This window comes from Canis aureus, chromosome 19 (genome assembly GCF_053574225.1).
Source record: "Canis aureus isolate CA01 chromosome 19, VMU_Caureus_v.1.0, whole genome shotgun sequence".
In the NCBI taxonomy this organism is placed as follows: Eukaryota; Metazoa; Chordata; class Mammalia; order Carnivora; family Canidae; genus Canis; species Canis aureus.
Window position 1 is genome coordinate 56,893,725 of NC_135629.1, and position 16,556 is coordinate 56,910,280.

The 16,556-nt window shown below is 61.7% G+C and overlaps 2 protein-coding genes across 10 annotated transcripts in view; both read left to right on the forward strand.

The window, feature by feature from the left end:
- ZFR2 (zinc finger RNA binding protein 2) overlaps positions 1 to 8,478 on the forward strand; it is a 55,672-nt gene extending 47,194 nt beyond the window's left edge. Inside the window, exons 19-23 of one of the 4 annotated variants that reach the window (XR_013358356.1) lie at positions 905 to 2,483; positions 3,823 to 4,995; positions 5,365 to 6,582; positions 7,254 to 8,212; positions 8,405 to 8,478. Coding sequence is in view for 1 of the 4 variants with exons in the window: in XM_077860477.1 (XP_077716603.1) it covers positions 905 to 976 (72 nt within the window). In the remaining 3 variants the exon portion in view is untranslated. Of the gene's footprint in view, positions 1 to 904; positions 3,773 to 3,822; positions 4,996 to 5,364; positions 8,213 to 8,404 lie in introns of those variants that run through there. The other 3 variants (XR_013358354.1, XR_013358355.1, XM_077860477.1) reach the window with 3 other exon arrangements.
- On the forward strand, positions 8,410 to 15,203 carry MATK (megakaryocyte-associated tyrosine kinase). Of its 6 annotated transcripts, none has more exons than XM_077860493.1 (14): positions 8,786 to 8,996; positions 9,385 to 9,493; positions 10,268 to 10,327; positions 10,671 to 10,784; positions 10,914 to 11,029; positions 11,112 to 11,331; positions 11,817 to 11,910; positions 12,931 to 12,996; positions 13,602 to 13,701; positions 13,791 to 13,866; positions 13,963 to 14,036; positions 14,154 to 14,349; positions 14,598 to 14,684; positions 14,777 to 15,203. In XM_077860493.1, the coding sequence occupies exons 2-14, from the start codon at positions 9,488 to 9,490 to the stop codon at positions 15,014 to 15,016; spliced, it is 1,449 nt and encodes a 482-aa protein (XP_077716619.1). In that variant the 5' UTR covers positions 8,786 to 8,996; positions 9,385 to 9,487; the 3' UTR covers positions 15,017 to 15,203. The 6 variants fall into 6 exon arrangements, with proteins under 6 accessions (XP_077716623.1, XP_077716619.1, XP_077716620.1 ...); XM_077860494.1 differs by having other exon boundaries at positions 12,931 to 12,984; positions 13,791 to 13,875; XM_077860492.1 differs by having other exon boundaries at positions 8,790 to 8,996; positions 13,791 to 13,875.
- The last annotated feature ends 1,353 nt before the right edge of the window (positions 15,204 to 16,556 follow it).

Sequence of the window (16,556 nt, forward strand, 5' to 3'; positions counted from 1 at the left end):
TTTAATGTGTTCAGATACTTTTTCTTATACTTCTGCAGACCTCATGACGTAATTTTTAAAATTGAGCACATAGTGTGAAACTTAACCACTTCATTTCAAAGTGTAAAACCCAGTGGTTTTGGGTTGTTTTTTTTTCCAGAGGTGTGCAACCTTTACCACTGTCTCATTCCAGAACATTCCATCACCCCAAAAACGAAACCTAGCCTCCTCATCTGTCACCCCCAGCCCCCGGCCCCCACGAGCCCCATTCCCATTCATGGACGAGCCCATCCCGGACATGTCACACATGTGGACTTAACACCCCGTGGGGCCTCCTGAATCTGGTTCCCTCCCTGAGCGTCGTGACTTCAGGGTCCAACTGTCCACAGGGCAGCGCGTGTGGCCGCCTCACTCCTGTTCGTAGCTGATATTCCCACGTGTGGGTGGGTCACGTCTTGTTATCTACTCATCCATTGATGGACATTTGCGTTGTTTCCAAAACTGGAAATAGCCACTTTGGGGCTATTATGAAGAGAGAAAATTTTTAACAGCTGCATAATATTCCATAAAATAAACATACCTTCATTTGCTTAACCATCCCCCCCTACTGTTGGACACTTAGATTGCTGTTGTACAGTTGGGGTTCTGTCGCTGACCCCCATAGGTGTCCAAAAATGGAGCTTCTCAATCTAAGGGCACGAGCATTTTAAGGCATCCGAAACTTCCATGTGCGAGATTGTGTTCCATCAGGTTTTGCCAGTGTCCCTCTCGCTGTAACCGAAGGAGCCCCAGACTCCACCCCCAAGTCAGGACCCTGTCTTCTCATGTCCCAAACGTTTCTCTTCGCATGGACAGAAGTGTAACAGTTCGGTTTCCTCCTGTGTGATGTCTCACATCCCACACCGCTGTTCTTTCTTTTCCTCAGTTGTTCAACACAGTGTTTATCGAACTACAGTCACTCGCGTGGCTTCCCCATGGCTCCCACCAAGAGTGTTGAAATGTGTTCAATATTCAATCAGCAAGCACTCACCGCCTTCCTTGAGGGGACCCAAAGACGACCCAGACCCTGTAACTCGTGCAGGGAGGGTGACTCCGGGCTCTAGTATCAGTGTGGCCCTTGGACATATTAGCTGTGGGGTGTCACCTCCCCGAGCCTCTATAAAGCTGAATTTCAACTACTAGCACCCAGGTTGCAGAGCTGGGGGGAGAACTCAGTGATAAAATGTATTTTTTCACACCTGCTGCCCAGAAAGGGTCAGCCTCAGAGTTATAGGTGTGGCAGAGGGCAAGTGTGAAGGTGGAAACCAGCAATCGAGATGAAAGTCACAAAGTCACACATGGAACAGTGGCCCCTTCATCTTTAGAACACCAGCCGCGGGGCTGTGAGAAAGACCCTGCAGATGTTGCTGGTGTTTGGGACTCGCCTACAGTGGCTAGTGCCTCAGACTCAAACCAGAGTGAAGCCACCCCAACGGCAAGGGGCCCCCCTGCCAGCTCTGCAGCACATGCCTCAAAAATTCTAGCAGCTAGTGAGAGACTAAAACCCAAAAGGAGAAGAAAAAAGTAACTTGTTGGAGGAAAGAGACAATGAGTTGCAGAGAAACCCTCGAGTAGGTTAATCCTCAGGTCTCAGGAGACACAGCGATCAGGAAGCAGCTTTTGGAAAAAGAACACCGAGGGGTGCCTGGCTGGTTCAGTCAGGGGAGCATGCGACTCTTGATCTCAGGAGAGTGGGTTGAAGCCCTGCGTTGGGTGTAGAGATGTCCTAAAAATCTTTAAGAAAAAGAACATTCAATGGACAAGAAACAGCCCTTGGAAATTAAAAACCTGATAGTCAAGATGGAAATGTTGACAGGCTTGGAAGAAAAAGTAGAATGAGGAGACAAAATGAAAAAAAGGTAGGCAAGAAAATTAGAAGATCAACCCAGGAAGGCCAACACATGTCAAAGAAGAGTTCCACAGAGGAGACACCAAGGTCGAAGATATCACCAGTGATGTCATTCTAGGAAGTTTGCGGGGAATGGAAGACATGATACAGCCCCACTAAATATCCAGCACCACAGGCGAAGAAAAGACCCACACCAAACCCACACTTTGAAAGTGCAGGATGAGGAGAATAAGAAGATTCTACAAGCTTCCCCAAGAGAGAGAAGACAACATGAGGAGCAGACAATGAGGAAAGAGGATTGGCTTCAGGCTGTTCAACTGCCCAAGACTGGAAGCTGGAAGACACAAGGCAAAGGAAATTAGCCCCCACCCAGCACAGCGTCCTCAGCCAAACCACCATCACAGAAGAGTACGGAGAGAGAATACCTTCTCTGGAAATGCCTAGAGGGCTCACATTCCCAAAACAAGGGCACAGACCAAGAAACAGGGAGACCCGGACCCAAGAAACAGGAGCTACATCCCAGAAATACCCACGTGCCAAAAAAGAAGGGCCAGGGGTACAGCTGGGCTGCAGCTGGCCCTGAGTGGAGAAGTTTCTTCCATCAGAATGGCTGGAGGTAAGAGGATGTCATAGATACACAAAACAAAGGCAACTATTAACTCCAGGAAAATAACAAAGCAAGTCCTAGAAAATAAAAGTGTTCTTATGTGGACGTTGCTCTGCTGTGAGCAATTCACATATAATAACATAAGGGTCTGCTCTGTGCCAGGTCCAGAGATGAATGACTGACCAAGCCAGAGACAGTCCCTGCCCTCGTTCATGGAATATATATATATTTTATGAAGGGGGTCAGAGCAAGTCAGGAGGGCAGTCAACAAGAATGAGTAAGACAGGATAACAGGCAGTGATTTGGGCTCAGATGGTGGGTAGCCATTATGGGTGGTCAGTAAAGGGTCTCTCAGAGGAGCCAGAAGTGCTGAGAGGGAGCCAATCTTGAGAGTCAAGCCGGGAAAAGCAAATACTAGGAGGAGAAAACAGCCTGTGCGAAGGCTCCAAGGCTGGGCAATCAATGCCTAGAACGTTCGAGGAACAGGCAGGAGGAGCAGAGAGGAGGTGGTAGAGAGCCAGCCCAGGGAAGTGGAGGGAGCTCGGAGCAAGAGGTCACAGCAGCCAGACCCAGCTGGAGACGGGCCGCAGTGAGGAGCCTGGGTTTACCCTAAGCGTGGCGGAGCCTTAAAACGGCAAGATTTTAAGCCAAAAAGGGACCCAGACCCAGTTTACACGTGTTGAACGTGCAAGCGTGGCTGGGAAATGACAGGCCCAGCTCCACCTATGGAACAAGGAAGGCAAGGTGAGGGATGTGGGAGCAGATCGACTCTACCACCCAAGGCCGACCATCCCTGGCACCCCAAAGCAGTAGAGCAGAGAATGGCCCATCAAGCCCCGCCTCCAGCTGCAGAGCGAGCGATGCAGCAATTTTCCTCGAAAGAGCGGAGTGTTCCTCCGCCGAATCCCCAAGTCCCCTGGCAGGGAAGGGAAAGCTAAATTTAAAGGTGTACTAATTGGGGCAGTCTGACCTGGCCACATGCTCCAGCGGAAGATCCACTAGGGTGTAGCTGTTCCTACACCTGGCTGCCGCTGGCCTGCCTCACCTGCCCTCTATAAAACTCTTCGGACGGGTGGTCTCTCGGATGCTTGCTGTGCAGCTGGAGTGTGGGGCCCTGGACCCTGACAGCCCTGGGTTAAAAAGTTCAGCCTGCCTACTTCCTGTGTCCTGGGGTGAGCCGCAGAACCCTCTGAGCCTTAGTTTTTCACGTCTGTAAATGGGTACAATGGAAGTGGTCAGCGCACAGGTGTCTTCACTGCCGTTACCTCTCCCCTCCCCGATATTCACTGGCTTAAAAATAAAACAAAACAAAACAAAAAATAGGTTCTGAGCATCTCCTGTGTGCCAGGTACAGAGGCCACAGCAATGAATGACACAGTCCAAAATCCCTGCCCTCGGGGGAGCTGATGTTCGAGAGAGGATGCGGCCAGCAACAAGAAAAACAAACAGCATATATGGTCAGTTAGACTACGGGAGCTCTGCAGAGCTCCAAGGGGCGGGGACGTGAAGTGTCAGCACGTTGCAATATTCTGTAAGGTATGTCTGGGGAAGTGCCCCGGCAGAAGGCACAGCTGAGGCAAAGGCCCTGGGGTGGGAACAGGGCTTTGAGGAAGCTTCTTTGCCTCCCCCTGCCCTGCCCTGCCCTGCCACGCTGTAAAGACTACATTTCCCAGCTTCCCCTGCTACTGATTTTGACCTCGTGGCTAAGTTCCATCCAGTGGAATGAAGCAAAGGTGTCACCGTGAATCTTCCAGGAAGAGGCTTTATGTATTTATTTATTTTTTTAAATTTTTATATTTTAAAGATTTTCATGAGAGACACAGAGAGAGAGGCAGAGACACAGGCAGAGGGAGAAGCGGGAACCGGATGCAGGACTCGATCCCAGGACGCCGGGATCACAACCTGAGCCAAAGGCAGACGCTCAACCACTCACACACACACACACACACACACACACACACACACCCTGCCCCGGGCATCCCCAGGAAGAGGCCTTAAGGAGAAGAGGTGAACCTTTCCCCCCCCAGTTTCCTGCTTCCTGTTGGCTGGAATGCACATGGGAGGGCTGGAGCTTGAGCAGCCCTCTTAGCGCAAGAGATGGAAGTTCGCGTGCTATGAAAGGCAGAGCAGCAAGACGGCGGGAGCCCCGGTTCCTGACATTGCCCAGGAGCACACCCCTCAGAGATTTACTTTCTGTCTAGTTCAAGCCTCTCGCACTTGGGGGTCCTCCGTCCGTAACTGACCGATGCACTATGTGAAGGGCAGGTCACATGACCCCCCCTGTTCATTGCCTACGTTGACCTTCATCCGTATTAGTAAAGAAGAAGAAACGAGCTCTGCCTTTGAGAAGCTTACAGCCCCCCTGAGTGGAGTCCGCAGGCCTGGTGTGTAGCCCCGGCCAGCTGCGTGAGCAGGGACTAGTCGCTTTGCCTCTCTGGAACTCAGCTGCTCCAATTCCAGAAGGAGGGGATCGGCCCCCCCAACTCCCCACCCAAATCGCAACAGCCCAAACAGGAGAAAGGTAGGAGGGAAGCAGAGTGAGATTTGGATAAAGAAATAAAGAAGGAAAGGCGTTGGGGAGGGATTGAAGGGGTCCCTCGGGGTCCTTCTGCCGCAGGTGAGGGATGGGTGGCGGGCAGATTTATGGAATCGTGGGAGGGCGCACCCAAGAGATCCTGCTTCCTGACTGGGTTGAGGGAAATCTAATCAGCTTCTCCAAGTCTTTCCACCGCCCTACTTCCTGCCCCGTTTTCGGTATTAGGATTCCTTCTGCTTGCAGGTAGCAGAAACCCGCCTCAGAAGCAACCCAAAAAGCAACCAGTGGCTTCCAGCACTAGTCGTAGCGTGACCTCTGGCAGGATCCAAGGATTTGCATTCTTTCTTCCTGCAGGATTCAGCCCCTGCCGTCTTGCTGATGTAGGGGAGACGTGAGGGTTCGAAGCTGACGGCCCACAAAGAATCCTTGAGACGTCTTTGATGCAAGAAGGTGGATTTATTAAAGTGCGAGGCCCGGGGCCCGTGGGCAGAAAGAGCTGCCCATTATGGGGTCAGGAGGATGGCCCATGATACACTCTCAAGCTGAGAGCGGGTTAGGGAGAGTGTAAGCCTCCCAGGTATTTTGGGAACAAGGTTTCCCGGATCCCGAGGGGGCTAGCTATTGTTGGGAAAGATCATTTATTATTATTTAGCAAAAACTCAGTCATGATACCCTTCAGATAGACGTCGGGGGGGGGTCATATGCTTGGTGGATGATCGCTCGGAGGGTGATATCTTGGGGGGTAAAGATAAAGGAAGTTTCCAAAGGGATTTTTTTTTTAAATAGAGGACAGGCTCTTTTTTTTTTTTTAAGATTTATTTATTTATGATAGACATAGAGAGAGAGAGAGGCAGAGACACAGGAGGAGGGAGAAGCAGGCTCCATGCCGGGAGCCTGATGCGGGATTCGATCCCGGGACTCCAGGATTGCGCCCTGGGCCGAAGGCAGGCGCTAAACCGCTGAGCCACCCAGGGATCCCCCGGATTTTTGTATGTCAGAGTAGATGCACAGGGTCCTGGGGTCGGGCTAGGGCTGCCTCTTGCCCTTGGCAGAGCGTCACATCGAGGCAGCCGAGTCCCTAGAGGAAGGTCGCTCTGCCCGTTGCAAGGACTTTGTCAGCGGGCTGTAGGGAGTAAGGAAATGGAATAATTTCCTTCTGCCTTTGTTTCCCACATCACTGGGACTGGGCTCCTTTCCCGGCGGGCCGAGGGCTCGGTCACCAAGGCCAGGTCCACGGCCAGCGCGACACAGCGAGACCAGAGGGCCAGGGCCTCCCGCGGGGGGTCTTCCCGGGGCCGGGTCTTGCTGTGAGCAGAGCGCGGGCATCCAAGAAGGCTTCACCGACATGCTGCCAGTTGAGGGGGGCATGAGCGGGGGACACCGGCCGGGTGAGGTGGCAGGGCACTGCAGGCAGAAGGGACAGGTGGCACAAGGGGACGCAAACTCCTGCACGGGAAGAGCTCTGAGTGCCAGACCCAGCGCCTCAGTGGCGGTGGCGGGGAGCTCTGGGAGGACTCACAGCGGGGCCCGGGGCGCGCAGTCACATCTTCATCCTTGGGCACGCAGCGGAAGGTGAGTGATGGCAAGGAGAAACACTGGAGGCAACTAGGGAGCCCGGGGGGGCCTTCTGTGTCACCTGCACCAGCGGGTGGCCTGGGGCGTCAGGGATTTTCCACAATCACGTTGACAGGACAGAAATATGGGGGGTGAGCAGCGCGGGGCTGGGTAGCTCTGGAGTCCAGCCTGCTGGTGTGGCTGCCGGCTGGCTTCAGGCTGGCAGAGGAAGGGGCAAGTCCCCCCAAGTTCCCCCACACCCCGCTCCTGGCAGGAGGAGGAGAAACTAGGGGTTCCCACCTCTGAGGCCTGGAATTCCCATCTTTGTCTTTGAGATTCAAAGTGGCCAACGCTTGAATGCCTTCGGGGATGGGGAGTTCACCCCAAATAAGCCATGGACTCAAACCTCGCTCCCTGGAGTCAGGTGCCCGTATGCTGGGGGGCCCCCTGCACCCCAGGTCAGCCCTCCTTGGAGATTGGGGAACCTGGTGCTGCCCACTAAAGTCTGTCTTTCTCCAGTCCAGCCCCTGTGGGCCCTCTGATCCCTCCTTCTGGGGTAGGGCCTTCCAGAGTGTGGGACAAGGGTCCATGGGGTGCCGGGGAAGACGCGGGTACCACTCAGACACCAAGTATTGATTCACTGAGGGAGCAAGCCAGCCCCCCTCAACCGCTCCCCATCTCCCTGACAGCGTCAAGGAGAGAGCTTCCCTGGGGTGTCAGGGCCTCCTCCAGCTTTACACACGGGCTCCGTCCCCGCTGAGGCGACAGCAGGCGAACCCCATCGTGGGACCTCTGACTCTGGTCTGAATCTACTGGTGCTGCTGGGCTTCCTGTGGCTCTTTCAATGTTTCTATTTCAGGCAAGTGATGATGCTTTGCCATATATGGTGGCCCCGTGACCCAGCAGAATGCTGGTGGCAGGGTCCCCAGCCCTGGGTCCACAGCAGTGCCTGTGGTTGGGAGGTGGGGCGAGACCCCAGGACTCCCAGCAGCCGGCCCCGGGGAGCCCGGGGAGCCCGGGGAGCCCGGGGACCCCTGCTTATTAGCAGGAAGATGCTAGGGCACCCTCCCTGCCAACACTACCACTTCTGGGAGCTCCACCACCTGGAAGGAAAGGAAGGACAGCCGTCTTCTCCCTCCGGGGCTCCCCTCCCCTGCCCCCTGCCCTCGCTGGGATAACCCTGGTGCCATCTGGAGGGTCTCCTTCTAGAACTTTCCCCGTTGGACTTATGCTCTCCTGTATAACAGGACAGGGTGGTGCTGTCTGGGTTGTGTCACGGCGTGGGGGTGGTGGGGGTGGTGGGGGTGGTTTTCGACAACTGTTGATTCTAGAACCTTGATACACATGATTTCCTAGTTTTTGTTCTATAATATTCCATAATAGGGATGTTTTGTAATTCTGCAACTGGGCCTGTATTCTGAGAAACCACATGATGCCTTAGAGCACAGACATTTACTTAGCCTTTTGGGCAAGTGGGCATCTTGGGGCCGCAGGACTCGGGCTCCCGGGCGTCCTGGCTCATCACCGCCTCCCACCAGCTCCATGCTGGTCCAAGCGGACTCCCCGAGGAGAAGCAGAGCTCGCTGGGCGCCCAGGCCAGGCCCAGGGCGCCGGCCCCAGATGTGCAGCGACTGAACCGCTGCGCCAGGTCCGAGGTCGAAGCCGCGGTGCGGGCCCCGCGGAGGGAGGTCGAGCCCCGGCTCAGCGGGTTGACCCGGGCGGGCTCCACTGCGCCCTCCGAGGCGGCCGCTCCAGCCCGAGGCCTCGGGTTCCCCGGGTCCCCGTGACCTTTCTTCCGGGGGCCCCCACACCCCCTTACTGTTGCTGGCGATCCTAACAGCACTGGTGACCGGCGGCATTTCTGAGCACTTCTTTGCACCAGACGCCAACGACCCTCCTGGCAGGGAGGTGAGCGAGCGCGTCGGAATCCCTGCGGCGTCCGGGCTCTGCGGCTTGCTTCTCTCCCCGGACGGGCAGCTCACTCTCGCGTTCCCGCCTCGCCCCCCGCCCCGTGCGCGGCACCCGCCCCGCGCCCCGCGGCCTGGGCTTCCAGGTGGGCGGGGTGCGCGCCCCGCGGCACCGGGCCGGGGAGGGGGCAGCTGGCGAGCGCCCCGGCCCCCCTCGGGCGGGGCGGGCGGCGCGGGGGCCTCGGGCGGGGCGGGGCGGGGAGGGGCCGCGGCGGCGGCGGCGGCGGCGGCGGCGGCGCGCGGAGGAGACCGCAGTGCGGCCGGCGCTAGGACCTGCGGGGGCTCCCGGCCGCGGCGCCTCCCGCTCCCCCGCTCCCCCGGCCCTGCCCCCCCACCCCAAAATGAGGAAACGGAGCAACTTGTTCCAAGTTGTGCAGCCGGGGCTGCCTGGGGGTGCGCAGCCGGCGCGCGGGGGCCCTCCTGGGTGTGGGCGCGGGGCGCGGCCCGGGGGCGCCCCCTGAGCAGGTGAGCGCGGCGGCGGGGGGAGGGGGCCGCGGGGGAGGGGCGCCCGGCGTGCGGCGGGGGTCCGGGGCGCGCGCGAGTGTGCGCGGCGGGCACGCGGCTGGGGCGGCGGGTGCTTCGCGGCCATCGGGCGCCGGGTGGGGGGGTTCTGGGCGCGAGTGTGCGCGTCTGCGAGCTCCCGGTGTGTGTATCCGCGCGTCCACGTGGAGGGGTGCTCGCGTGTGCGCGGCCCTGCGTGCGGCCCTGCGTGCCCCGGTGGCCCAGTGTCTGGCGCCCAGGTGTCCAAGTGTGGGGCTGCGTGTGTGCTGGGGGGACAGGTACCCGCGTTGCTGGCTGTCTCAGAGTCTGTCCGCGTGTACACGTGTGTAGAAGTGTACACACCTGTCTCTAGGTGAACGTGCTTTTGCTTGCACACCCGCGCCTGTGGGCACCTGTGTCCACCTGTGTCCAAGCCCCGTGTGTTTCTGTGTGTGCTCGTGTGTACATGGATCAGTATGCGTGTGAGTACACGGGGCGGGGGGCTGGGGACTTACGGGGGGGGGGGGCAGTCCTGGAGGGGCAGAGGCTCGTGCCCCCAACCCTCGCCGCAGCCCAGCCACCTGCTGTGGGGTCCGTGCAGGAGGAAAGGCCTGGAAAAGCCCCCACCCAGCAGTGGTGAGACACCGCGTGTCTGTCCCAGGTTGGCATCGGGACTGGGGGGCATGGGAGAGGTTCAGCCGAGGGCTCCGAGGGCCAGAGGAGCCCGGCAGGGCTGCATGCCCCCTCCCCCCCCCCCCCCCCCCCGGGGCCCCACCCTAGGTTCAGAGATACTTAGGAATGACCTTGAATCATCCTGTTTCCTTGCCCTGCTCCTGCCCACTTAGCAGAAAAGAGGAAGAACCAACTCAATTAGGTGGCACCGCGTCCCCCACCCACCGTGTGCCTGCTGGGGCCTGAACGTGGCGCTTCAGCCCTGCCCACCCGGTGGCCGCTTGCTCCGTGCCCACCTCGGGCCTCTGTTTCCCTCTCGGGACCGTGGCGGGGCTAGACTCTGCGGTTCCCTCGCAGAGGTTCCATGGCTGCGACGGTGATAAGGAACCCCTGTGGGTAGAGACCACCGCTCCCAGGGGGCTTGGGGAGCCACCGCCTGGAGGCCCTCATGGGGATGCCCTCCTGCGCTTGCCTCCACCAGGCCTGGGCGGGAAGTGGTTAGTCAGGAATGGCCCCGGGCCCCAGCCGGCCCCCAGTCTGGGCTCCGCAGCTGGTCTCTGCAGCTGGTCTTTGCCCGCCCCCAGGTGAGCCCTCACTTCCTCCGTGCCTGGCACCCCACGCGCATCTCAGCCAGGATGCCAACGGTGAGTACCCCCAACCCCGGGGCCTGTGTCCCGGCTGGTCCTCCGCTCAGTCCCCCCCCCGGGGACCTTAGCCCGCTGTCCCCGGGCTGCACTTGGTGACACCTGCCCCCTTCGGGAAGACGCTGCCTGCTGTAACATTGTCAGTTGGTGTGACACTTGTGTCACCTTTCCTTCCTGACTTTCTGCGCTGGGTACCTGGGTTTGTGACTGATGTTTCTGCCTTGGCTGCTCCCTCTTGATTTCTGCTCCTTCTGTGTCTGCCTTGCTGTCTTTCGCCCAAATCCCCTGTCCTCCACGCCCTGGGCCTCCCCCTCATGCCCCTTTGCCCCCCACCCCCTCTCAGAGGCGCTGGGCCCCAGGCACCCAATGCATCACCAAGTGTGAGCACATGCGCCCCAAGCCGGGAGAGCTGGCCTTCCGCAAGGGCGACGTGGTCACCATCCTGGAGGCCTGTGAGGTGAGCGGTGGCCAGAGGGCCTGGGCGCGCTTGGGGACATGTGTCTCTGCCAGGACACCCCTGCCCTGACACACACACACACACACACACACACACACACACACCGACTCCTGGCTCCCTCCCTGGCAGAGCAAGAGCTGGTACCGCGCGAAGCACCACGCCAGCGGCCAGGAGGGTCTGCTGGCGGCGGGGGCGCTGCGGGAGCGAGAGGCCCTGTCGGCCGACCCCAAGCTCAGCCTCATGCCGTGAGTCGCGGGGCGCCCCGGGGCGGGCGGCAGGGGGGCCTGGCCGACCCGCCCAGCGTGCCCTTCCCGCCTCCGGCCGCAGGTGGTTCCACGGCAAGATCTCCGGGCAGGAGGCCGTGCAGCAGCTGCAGCCGCCCGAGGACGGGCTGTTCCTGGTGCGCGAGTCAGCGCGGCACCCCGGCGACTACGTGCTGTGCGTGAGCTTCGGCCGTGATGTCATCCACTACCGCGTGCTGCACCGCGACGGCCACCTGACCATCGACGAGGCCGTCTGCTTCTGCAACCTCATGGACATGGTGGAGGTGCGGCCCCCCGGGGCCCAGGCCCCCCCAGAGCCGTGTGGTCTGAGCTGTGGAGATGGAGGGACCCCAGGGCCCCCCTGTCCTGTTGTGGCAACCGGGTGGGCCCCGGGTACCCGAAGCCTCATGTGTCGCAGGGTGGGAAGGAGGGGCTGTCTCCACAGCCCAGCAACCCCACAGGTGGTCTGAGTCCTCTGCGTCCACCTCTAGGGACGGGCTGGGCTGGCTCCTCTGGGGACCCCTAGGAACCTCCAAGTTGACACTAAGCCAGGGACCACCGCCCCACCTTCCCCAGGATCCTCCTGTTTCCTAGCATCCTCTCCGTTCCCATGGAAACCAGCCCAACTCCCCCAGTGGGAAGCAAACCCCTCTCCTCCCCAGCTCCTGCCCACCCCATTCAGAGAGCACCCCCCGGGGAGGGGCGCAGAAGCAGGGTCCCCCGCACCCGGGGCCGCCTCACGGCTCCCCCACGCTGCCCCTCCCTGCAGCACTACAGCAAGGACAAGGGAGCCATCTGCACGAAGCTGGTGAAGCCCAAGAGGAAGCAGGGCACCAGGTCCGCAGAGGAGGAGCTGGCCAAAGGTGCGGGTCCGCCCCCCACTGGGCCCCGGTGCCTGGCACTGTGAGCGGAAGGCGGGGGGCAGCCCCCGGGCCGGGCAGGGGCGCCCACAGATACCCATCAGCCCGAGGGAGCGCATCCCCACGCCTGTGGCTGCTTGCACGTGTCCGTCATCTGCCCGTCGCCTGGGCCACGGGCCGCCTCAGCCCCGGCCGTCAGACCACCTCCTCCCTGGGGGGCACTCCCCTTCCACCGGACCCCTGCTTCGGTGCCCCCCGAGGGGACATTCTACGGTGAAAATCCACCCTGCCTTCTAGAACCTTCCCTCGTGGCCCAGCCATCTTTCTTGGTTCATGTGCAAGGCCCGTCCACGGCCACTGCCCTTGACCCTTGAACCCGGTGGTCCTGGCTGCCTCCTTGGAAGCTCGTCTCTCCCGTGTCGGGGTCGGGCCCGAGGGGAGGCTGGTGTCCCTGTGTCTGACTGCAACTCAGGCTCGAGATTTGGAGGGGGCGCTTTGGGGAGGAAGGGGAAGCGGCCCGTGGAACCTACTAGAGGAGAGAGGCTGGGAGAACACGGGCATGTCTGAGGCATGGGTCAGGGAGGCTGGACCACAGATGACCACGTAGAGCATGGGAAGATTCTGGAACCTTTGTCGGAAGACTCCAGAAGCGTTAGCAGTCTCCCTGTTTGCTGTTTTGCTGTGTCGGGGTGGCCAGAGCAAAGGACTGTAAAGGGAGGAGCCCCTGGGGTACGTGGAGGGCCGCGGTCTCCAGGTAGAGAGGGGTGGCCCTAATGGGGCTGCCCACGCCCCCGGGCCGGGTGGGCACTCCTGGGGAGCAGGGCTGGGGCCTTACCGTCCCCAAGCCCCTTTCCTCGGGCCCTGAGGCCCACGGGCTCTGCTGCTCTCCAGCGCTGGATGGGGTGTCCCGGACTAGCCCTTGGGCCACCTCCAGGAGCAGCAGCCACCCAAAATGGGGGGGACACCACCTGGCCCCTCGCTGTGGGGGGGCCGTTCCCCTCTGAGCCCGTCCCCACCCCACAGCCGGCTGGTTACTGAACCTGCAGCATCTGACGCTGGGCGCGCGGATAGGAGAGGGTGAGTTTGGAGGTGAGTGGAGGCCCGGGTCGGGGGCTGCGGGGGGTGCGCTCAGGTTTAGGGGTGGATTAATCCACACCCGCGTCACCACCTGCTCCGGGAGGGGGGCTGGCGTCCGCTCGGGGGCCGTGGGGTGCCTGCATGCCTCCGGGCCCCGCGCCTGGAACGCCACTCCCGGACTCCCGGAGACTGTTCTGGAAGGCTCTGGGGCTTGGAGCGGGGCCTGAGCGCCACAGCCCGTGTCACGTGTGTCCAGCTCTGCCTCTGCGGCGGGAATGAACGGGCGCGGCCACGCGCCGATAAAACTTTATTTCTGGACGCTGAAATGTGAACTTTGTGTAAATTTTCATTTGTTGCAAAGTATTATTCCTCTTTTGATTTTTTTTCTCAAACATTTAAAAATGCAAAACCCGCTCAGAACTTAGGGGCCTCGCAAAATGCCGGGGTCCGCTGTCCGGGGCGGCTCTGCCCACGGCTGCAGTTTGCAGACCTCACCCCGGTGATTCTCTGAGCAGCGCGGAGGCTGAGGGGCTCCCCACTGCTGTGTCGGTGTACGCGGGGTCGGGACAGCGGGTATTTCCATCTGTCTGTCCCCACGCCCCCCCCCCCCCCCCCAGCGGTCCTCCAGGGTGAGTACTTGGGGCAGAAGGTGGCTGTGAAGAACATTAAGTGCGATGTGACGGCCCAGGCCTTCCTGGACGAGACGGCGGTCATGACGTGAGTCCGGGGGTCGCGGGGGTGGGTGGCGGGCGTCCCGGGGTAGGGGTCCCAGCCGCGCCCTCACGGCACGCCTGCCGGCCCCCCAGGAAGATGCAGCATAAGAACCTGGTGCGTCTGCTGGGCGTCATCCTGCACCAGGGGCTCTACATCGTCATGGAGCACGTGAGCAAGGTGGGGGTGGGGCCTGAGGTGCCATCAGGGTTTGGGGGGGGCCGCAGAGTGGCTTGAGGCCCCCAGACCCACTTCCCTTCCCCACAGGGCAACCTGGTGAACTTTCTGCGGACCCGAGGCCGGGCCCTTGTGAGCACCTCCCAGCTCCTGCAGTTTTCCCTGTGAGTGGGGTTCCCCGGGGCGCGGGGACGGGGGCCCTCCCAGGTCAGGGGGAGACTGGGGCATGGAGCGGGGCCGGCCTGGCCTGGGGCGTTGGCAGCGTCGCACCACCGCCGCAGGCACGTCGCTGAGGGCATGGAGTACCTGGAGAGCAAGAAGCTGGTGCATCGAGACCTTGCCGCGCGCAACATCCTCATTTCCGAGGACCTGGTGGCCAAGGTCAGTGACTTCGGTCTGGCCAAAGCCGAGCGGAAGGGGCTGGACTCAAGCCGGCTTCCGGTCAAGTGGACGGCACCCGAGGCTCTCAAACACGGGGTGAGCGCCCCTCTGCCCCCGGGACCCCTGAAGCCCCAGTTCTGCCCACTGTGTGACCCTGCGTCTGGCCTCTCGCTTGTGGGACCCTCTGGGCCTCCGTCTCCCCGTTTCTGACACAGACGGGCTCCATGCCAGGCCAAGAATAACAAGAACACCCCCCCAACCCCGCACGGAGTCCGAGTCCCCGGGCAGGGGACTGGTGCACAAGCCCCTCGGGGCCCTCCTCACCCCAATCCTGGGCCCCACAGAAGTTCTCCAGCAAGTCGGATGTCTGGAGTTTCGGGGTGCTTCTGTGGGAGGTGTTCTCATACGGCCGGGCTCCATACCCCAAGATGGTGAGTGGGGTGTTGGGGAGGCGCCGGGTGCCCCGCAGGTCTGGCCGCCAAGGCCCTGACCCCAGCCATGCCGGTGTGCCCTCTGCCCACAGTCGCTGAAGGAGGTGTCCGAGGCCGTGGAGAAGGGGTACCGCATGGAGCCCCCCGAGGGCTGCCCGGGCCCCATCCATGCCCTCATGGGCAGCTGCTGGGAGGCTGAGCCTGCCCGCCGGCCGCCCTTCCGAAAACTGGCAGAGAAGCTGGCCCGGGAGCTGCGCAGCGCGGGGGCCCCGGCCCTGGTGGGGGCCCAGGACACGGACAGTTCCTCCTCGCCCCGCGGCCAGGAGCCCTGACCCTGCCCGGGGGCCGCAGGCCCCAGAGGAGAGCGGAGGGCGCGGGGCGGGTGCGGGGCGGGCATGGGGCCAGGCCTCGGGAGGGTCAGGGCCAGGGAGCCGCCCACGTGGGGCTCCGGGCAGCCCGTGGGCACCCTACACCCAGGGAGGCCCGGGGCAGTGCCTCCATAAAGACTGGTTCCAAGGACTGTGGGTGTCTGTGTCTCTCTACAACCCTTGGCGTCCTTCACCCCAGGGGTGAACCCCAGGGGACCCCCATCACTCAGCCCGGGCCGATCACCCACCCCAGCCAGGGCCTTGCAGCCGCCGTGGGCACACAGGTGCGCAGGGATGGAGCCCCCGGCCAGGACCACAGCCCCCCCACAGGCCTGCCGTCACCCATGGTTCCCACCGTCGTACCCTCGGGAGGTCCAGGCTCCAGCACCCCTGCCCCTCAGGGTGGGCCTGTGGGAGCCCGGGGAACCTCTGCCCCGCGGTGGCCTGCCAGGGGGTGCTCGGTACCACCCAGTGACTGGGGTGGGGGACGGGCTGAGGAGCACTGGCCCCGCCCCCCATCTACACCCACTCGGGGGCTGGGGCCCAGGCCCACACCCCCGGGGTCTGAGTCTGATTCACCCTCCGCTCTGTGGCCCTGACCCCGACCTGTGGCGACCAGCCGCCCCCAATGGAGAGCATTTCGGGGACGGGGACACACGGGTCAGTCCCCCCCTGCACCCCAGCAGCCTCGGGGTGGGGGTAGGGACCTGAAGGCTCATCCCAGCGATCCAGCACACACAGCTGGTGCTCAGTGCTGTGACCCCATCACCCCCACCCCCTGATGTTCCCAGGGGTTCCCTCATCCCAGGAACCCCCCATGCCAGAAGGGGCCCCACCCCACAGCACACCCTCCCATGGTGGCTGGCCCGCCTGCGCCTGACACAGCCTCAGCCGGGGACTTTGCCAAGGTCACACTGACCTCCTGCAGTGCCCCCCTGAAGTCCTGCCCCCTTCTGGGTTCAGTTTCCCCACTAGCCCCTGAAGGGGCTTCAGGAAGCCCCTTCCAGGTGGAGGGATAGGAGGCTGAGGGTGGCCTGACCCCCACCTAATCCAGCTGGAGGGGACACCGGGCCCCGCCCCACCCAGCCCCTAATCCGGTCCTCTAAGCTGACACAGCGTCTGCACCCTCAGCCGCATCCGCTAAGCCAGCAGAGCCCCTGCGCCTAACGCCTGATCCTCCTGCAGCCTCTTAACCTCCCCGGGCCAATTAGCTAATTGGGGCCTGAGAACAGAGCAGCTCGTTAGCAAGGAAGCAATTAGGGAATCAGGGAGCCTCCCCCGCCCCCCACCCCAGGCCTCGTGCCCCTGGCCCCCGAGCCCCCCTCACCGACGGGGCAGGTCCCAGGGAGCCTCGGGGAGCACCTGCTGCCCTCCCGCCCGGGGCAGGGTGTCCTCCAGGGCCTCCTTGCCCGCCCCCCCCACAGCCGGACCCGCAGCTGGTTCTGCATCCTGGCCGCGCAAGGCCGTGGACCCCCTCCTGGGCCGGCCGCCCCACCGTGTGTGC

Bases quoted from the DNA above. Each gene is read 5' to 3' on its own strand.
- MATK (XM_077860492.1), top strand. The intron at 11,332-11,816 runs GTGCGGCCCCCC...CCCTCCCTGCAG, and splicing joins ACCTCATGGACATGGTGGAG to CACTACAGCAAGGACAAGGG. The intron at 11,911-12,930 runs GTGCGGGTCCGC...CCCACCCCACAG, and splicing joins AGAGGAGGAGCTGGCCAAAG to CCGGCTGGTTACTGAACCTG.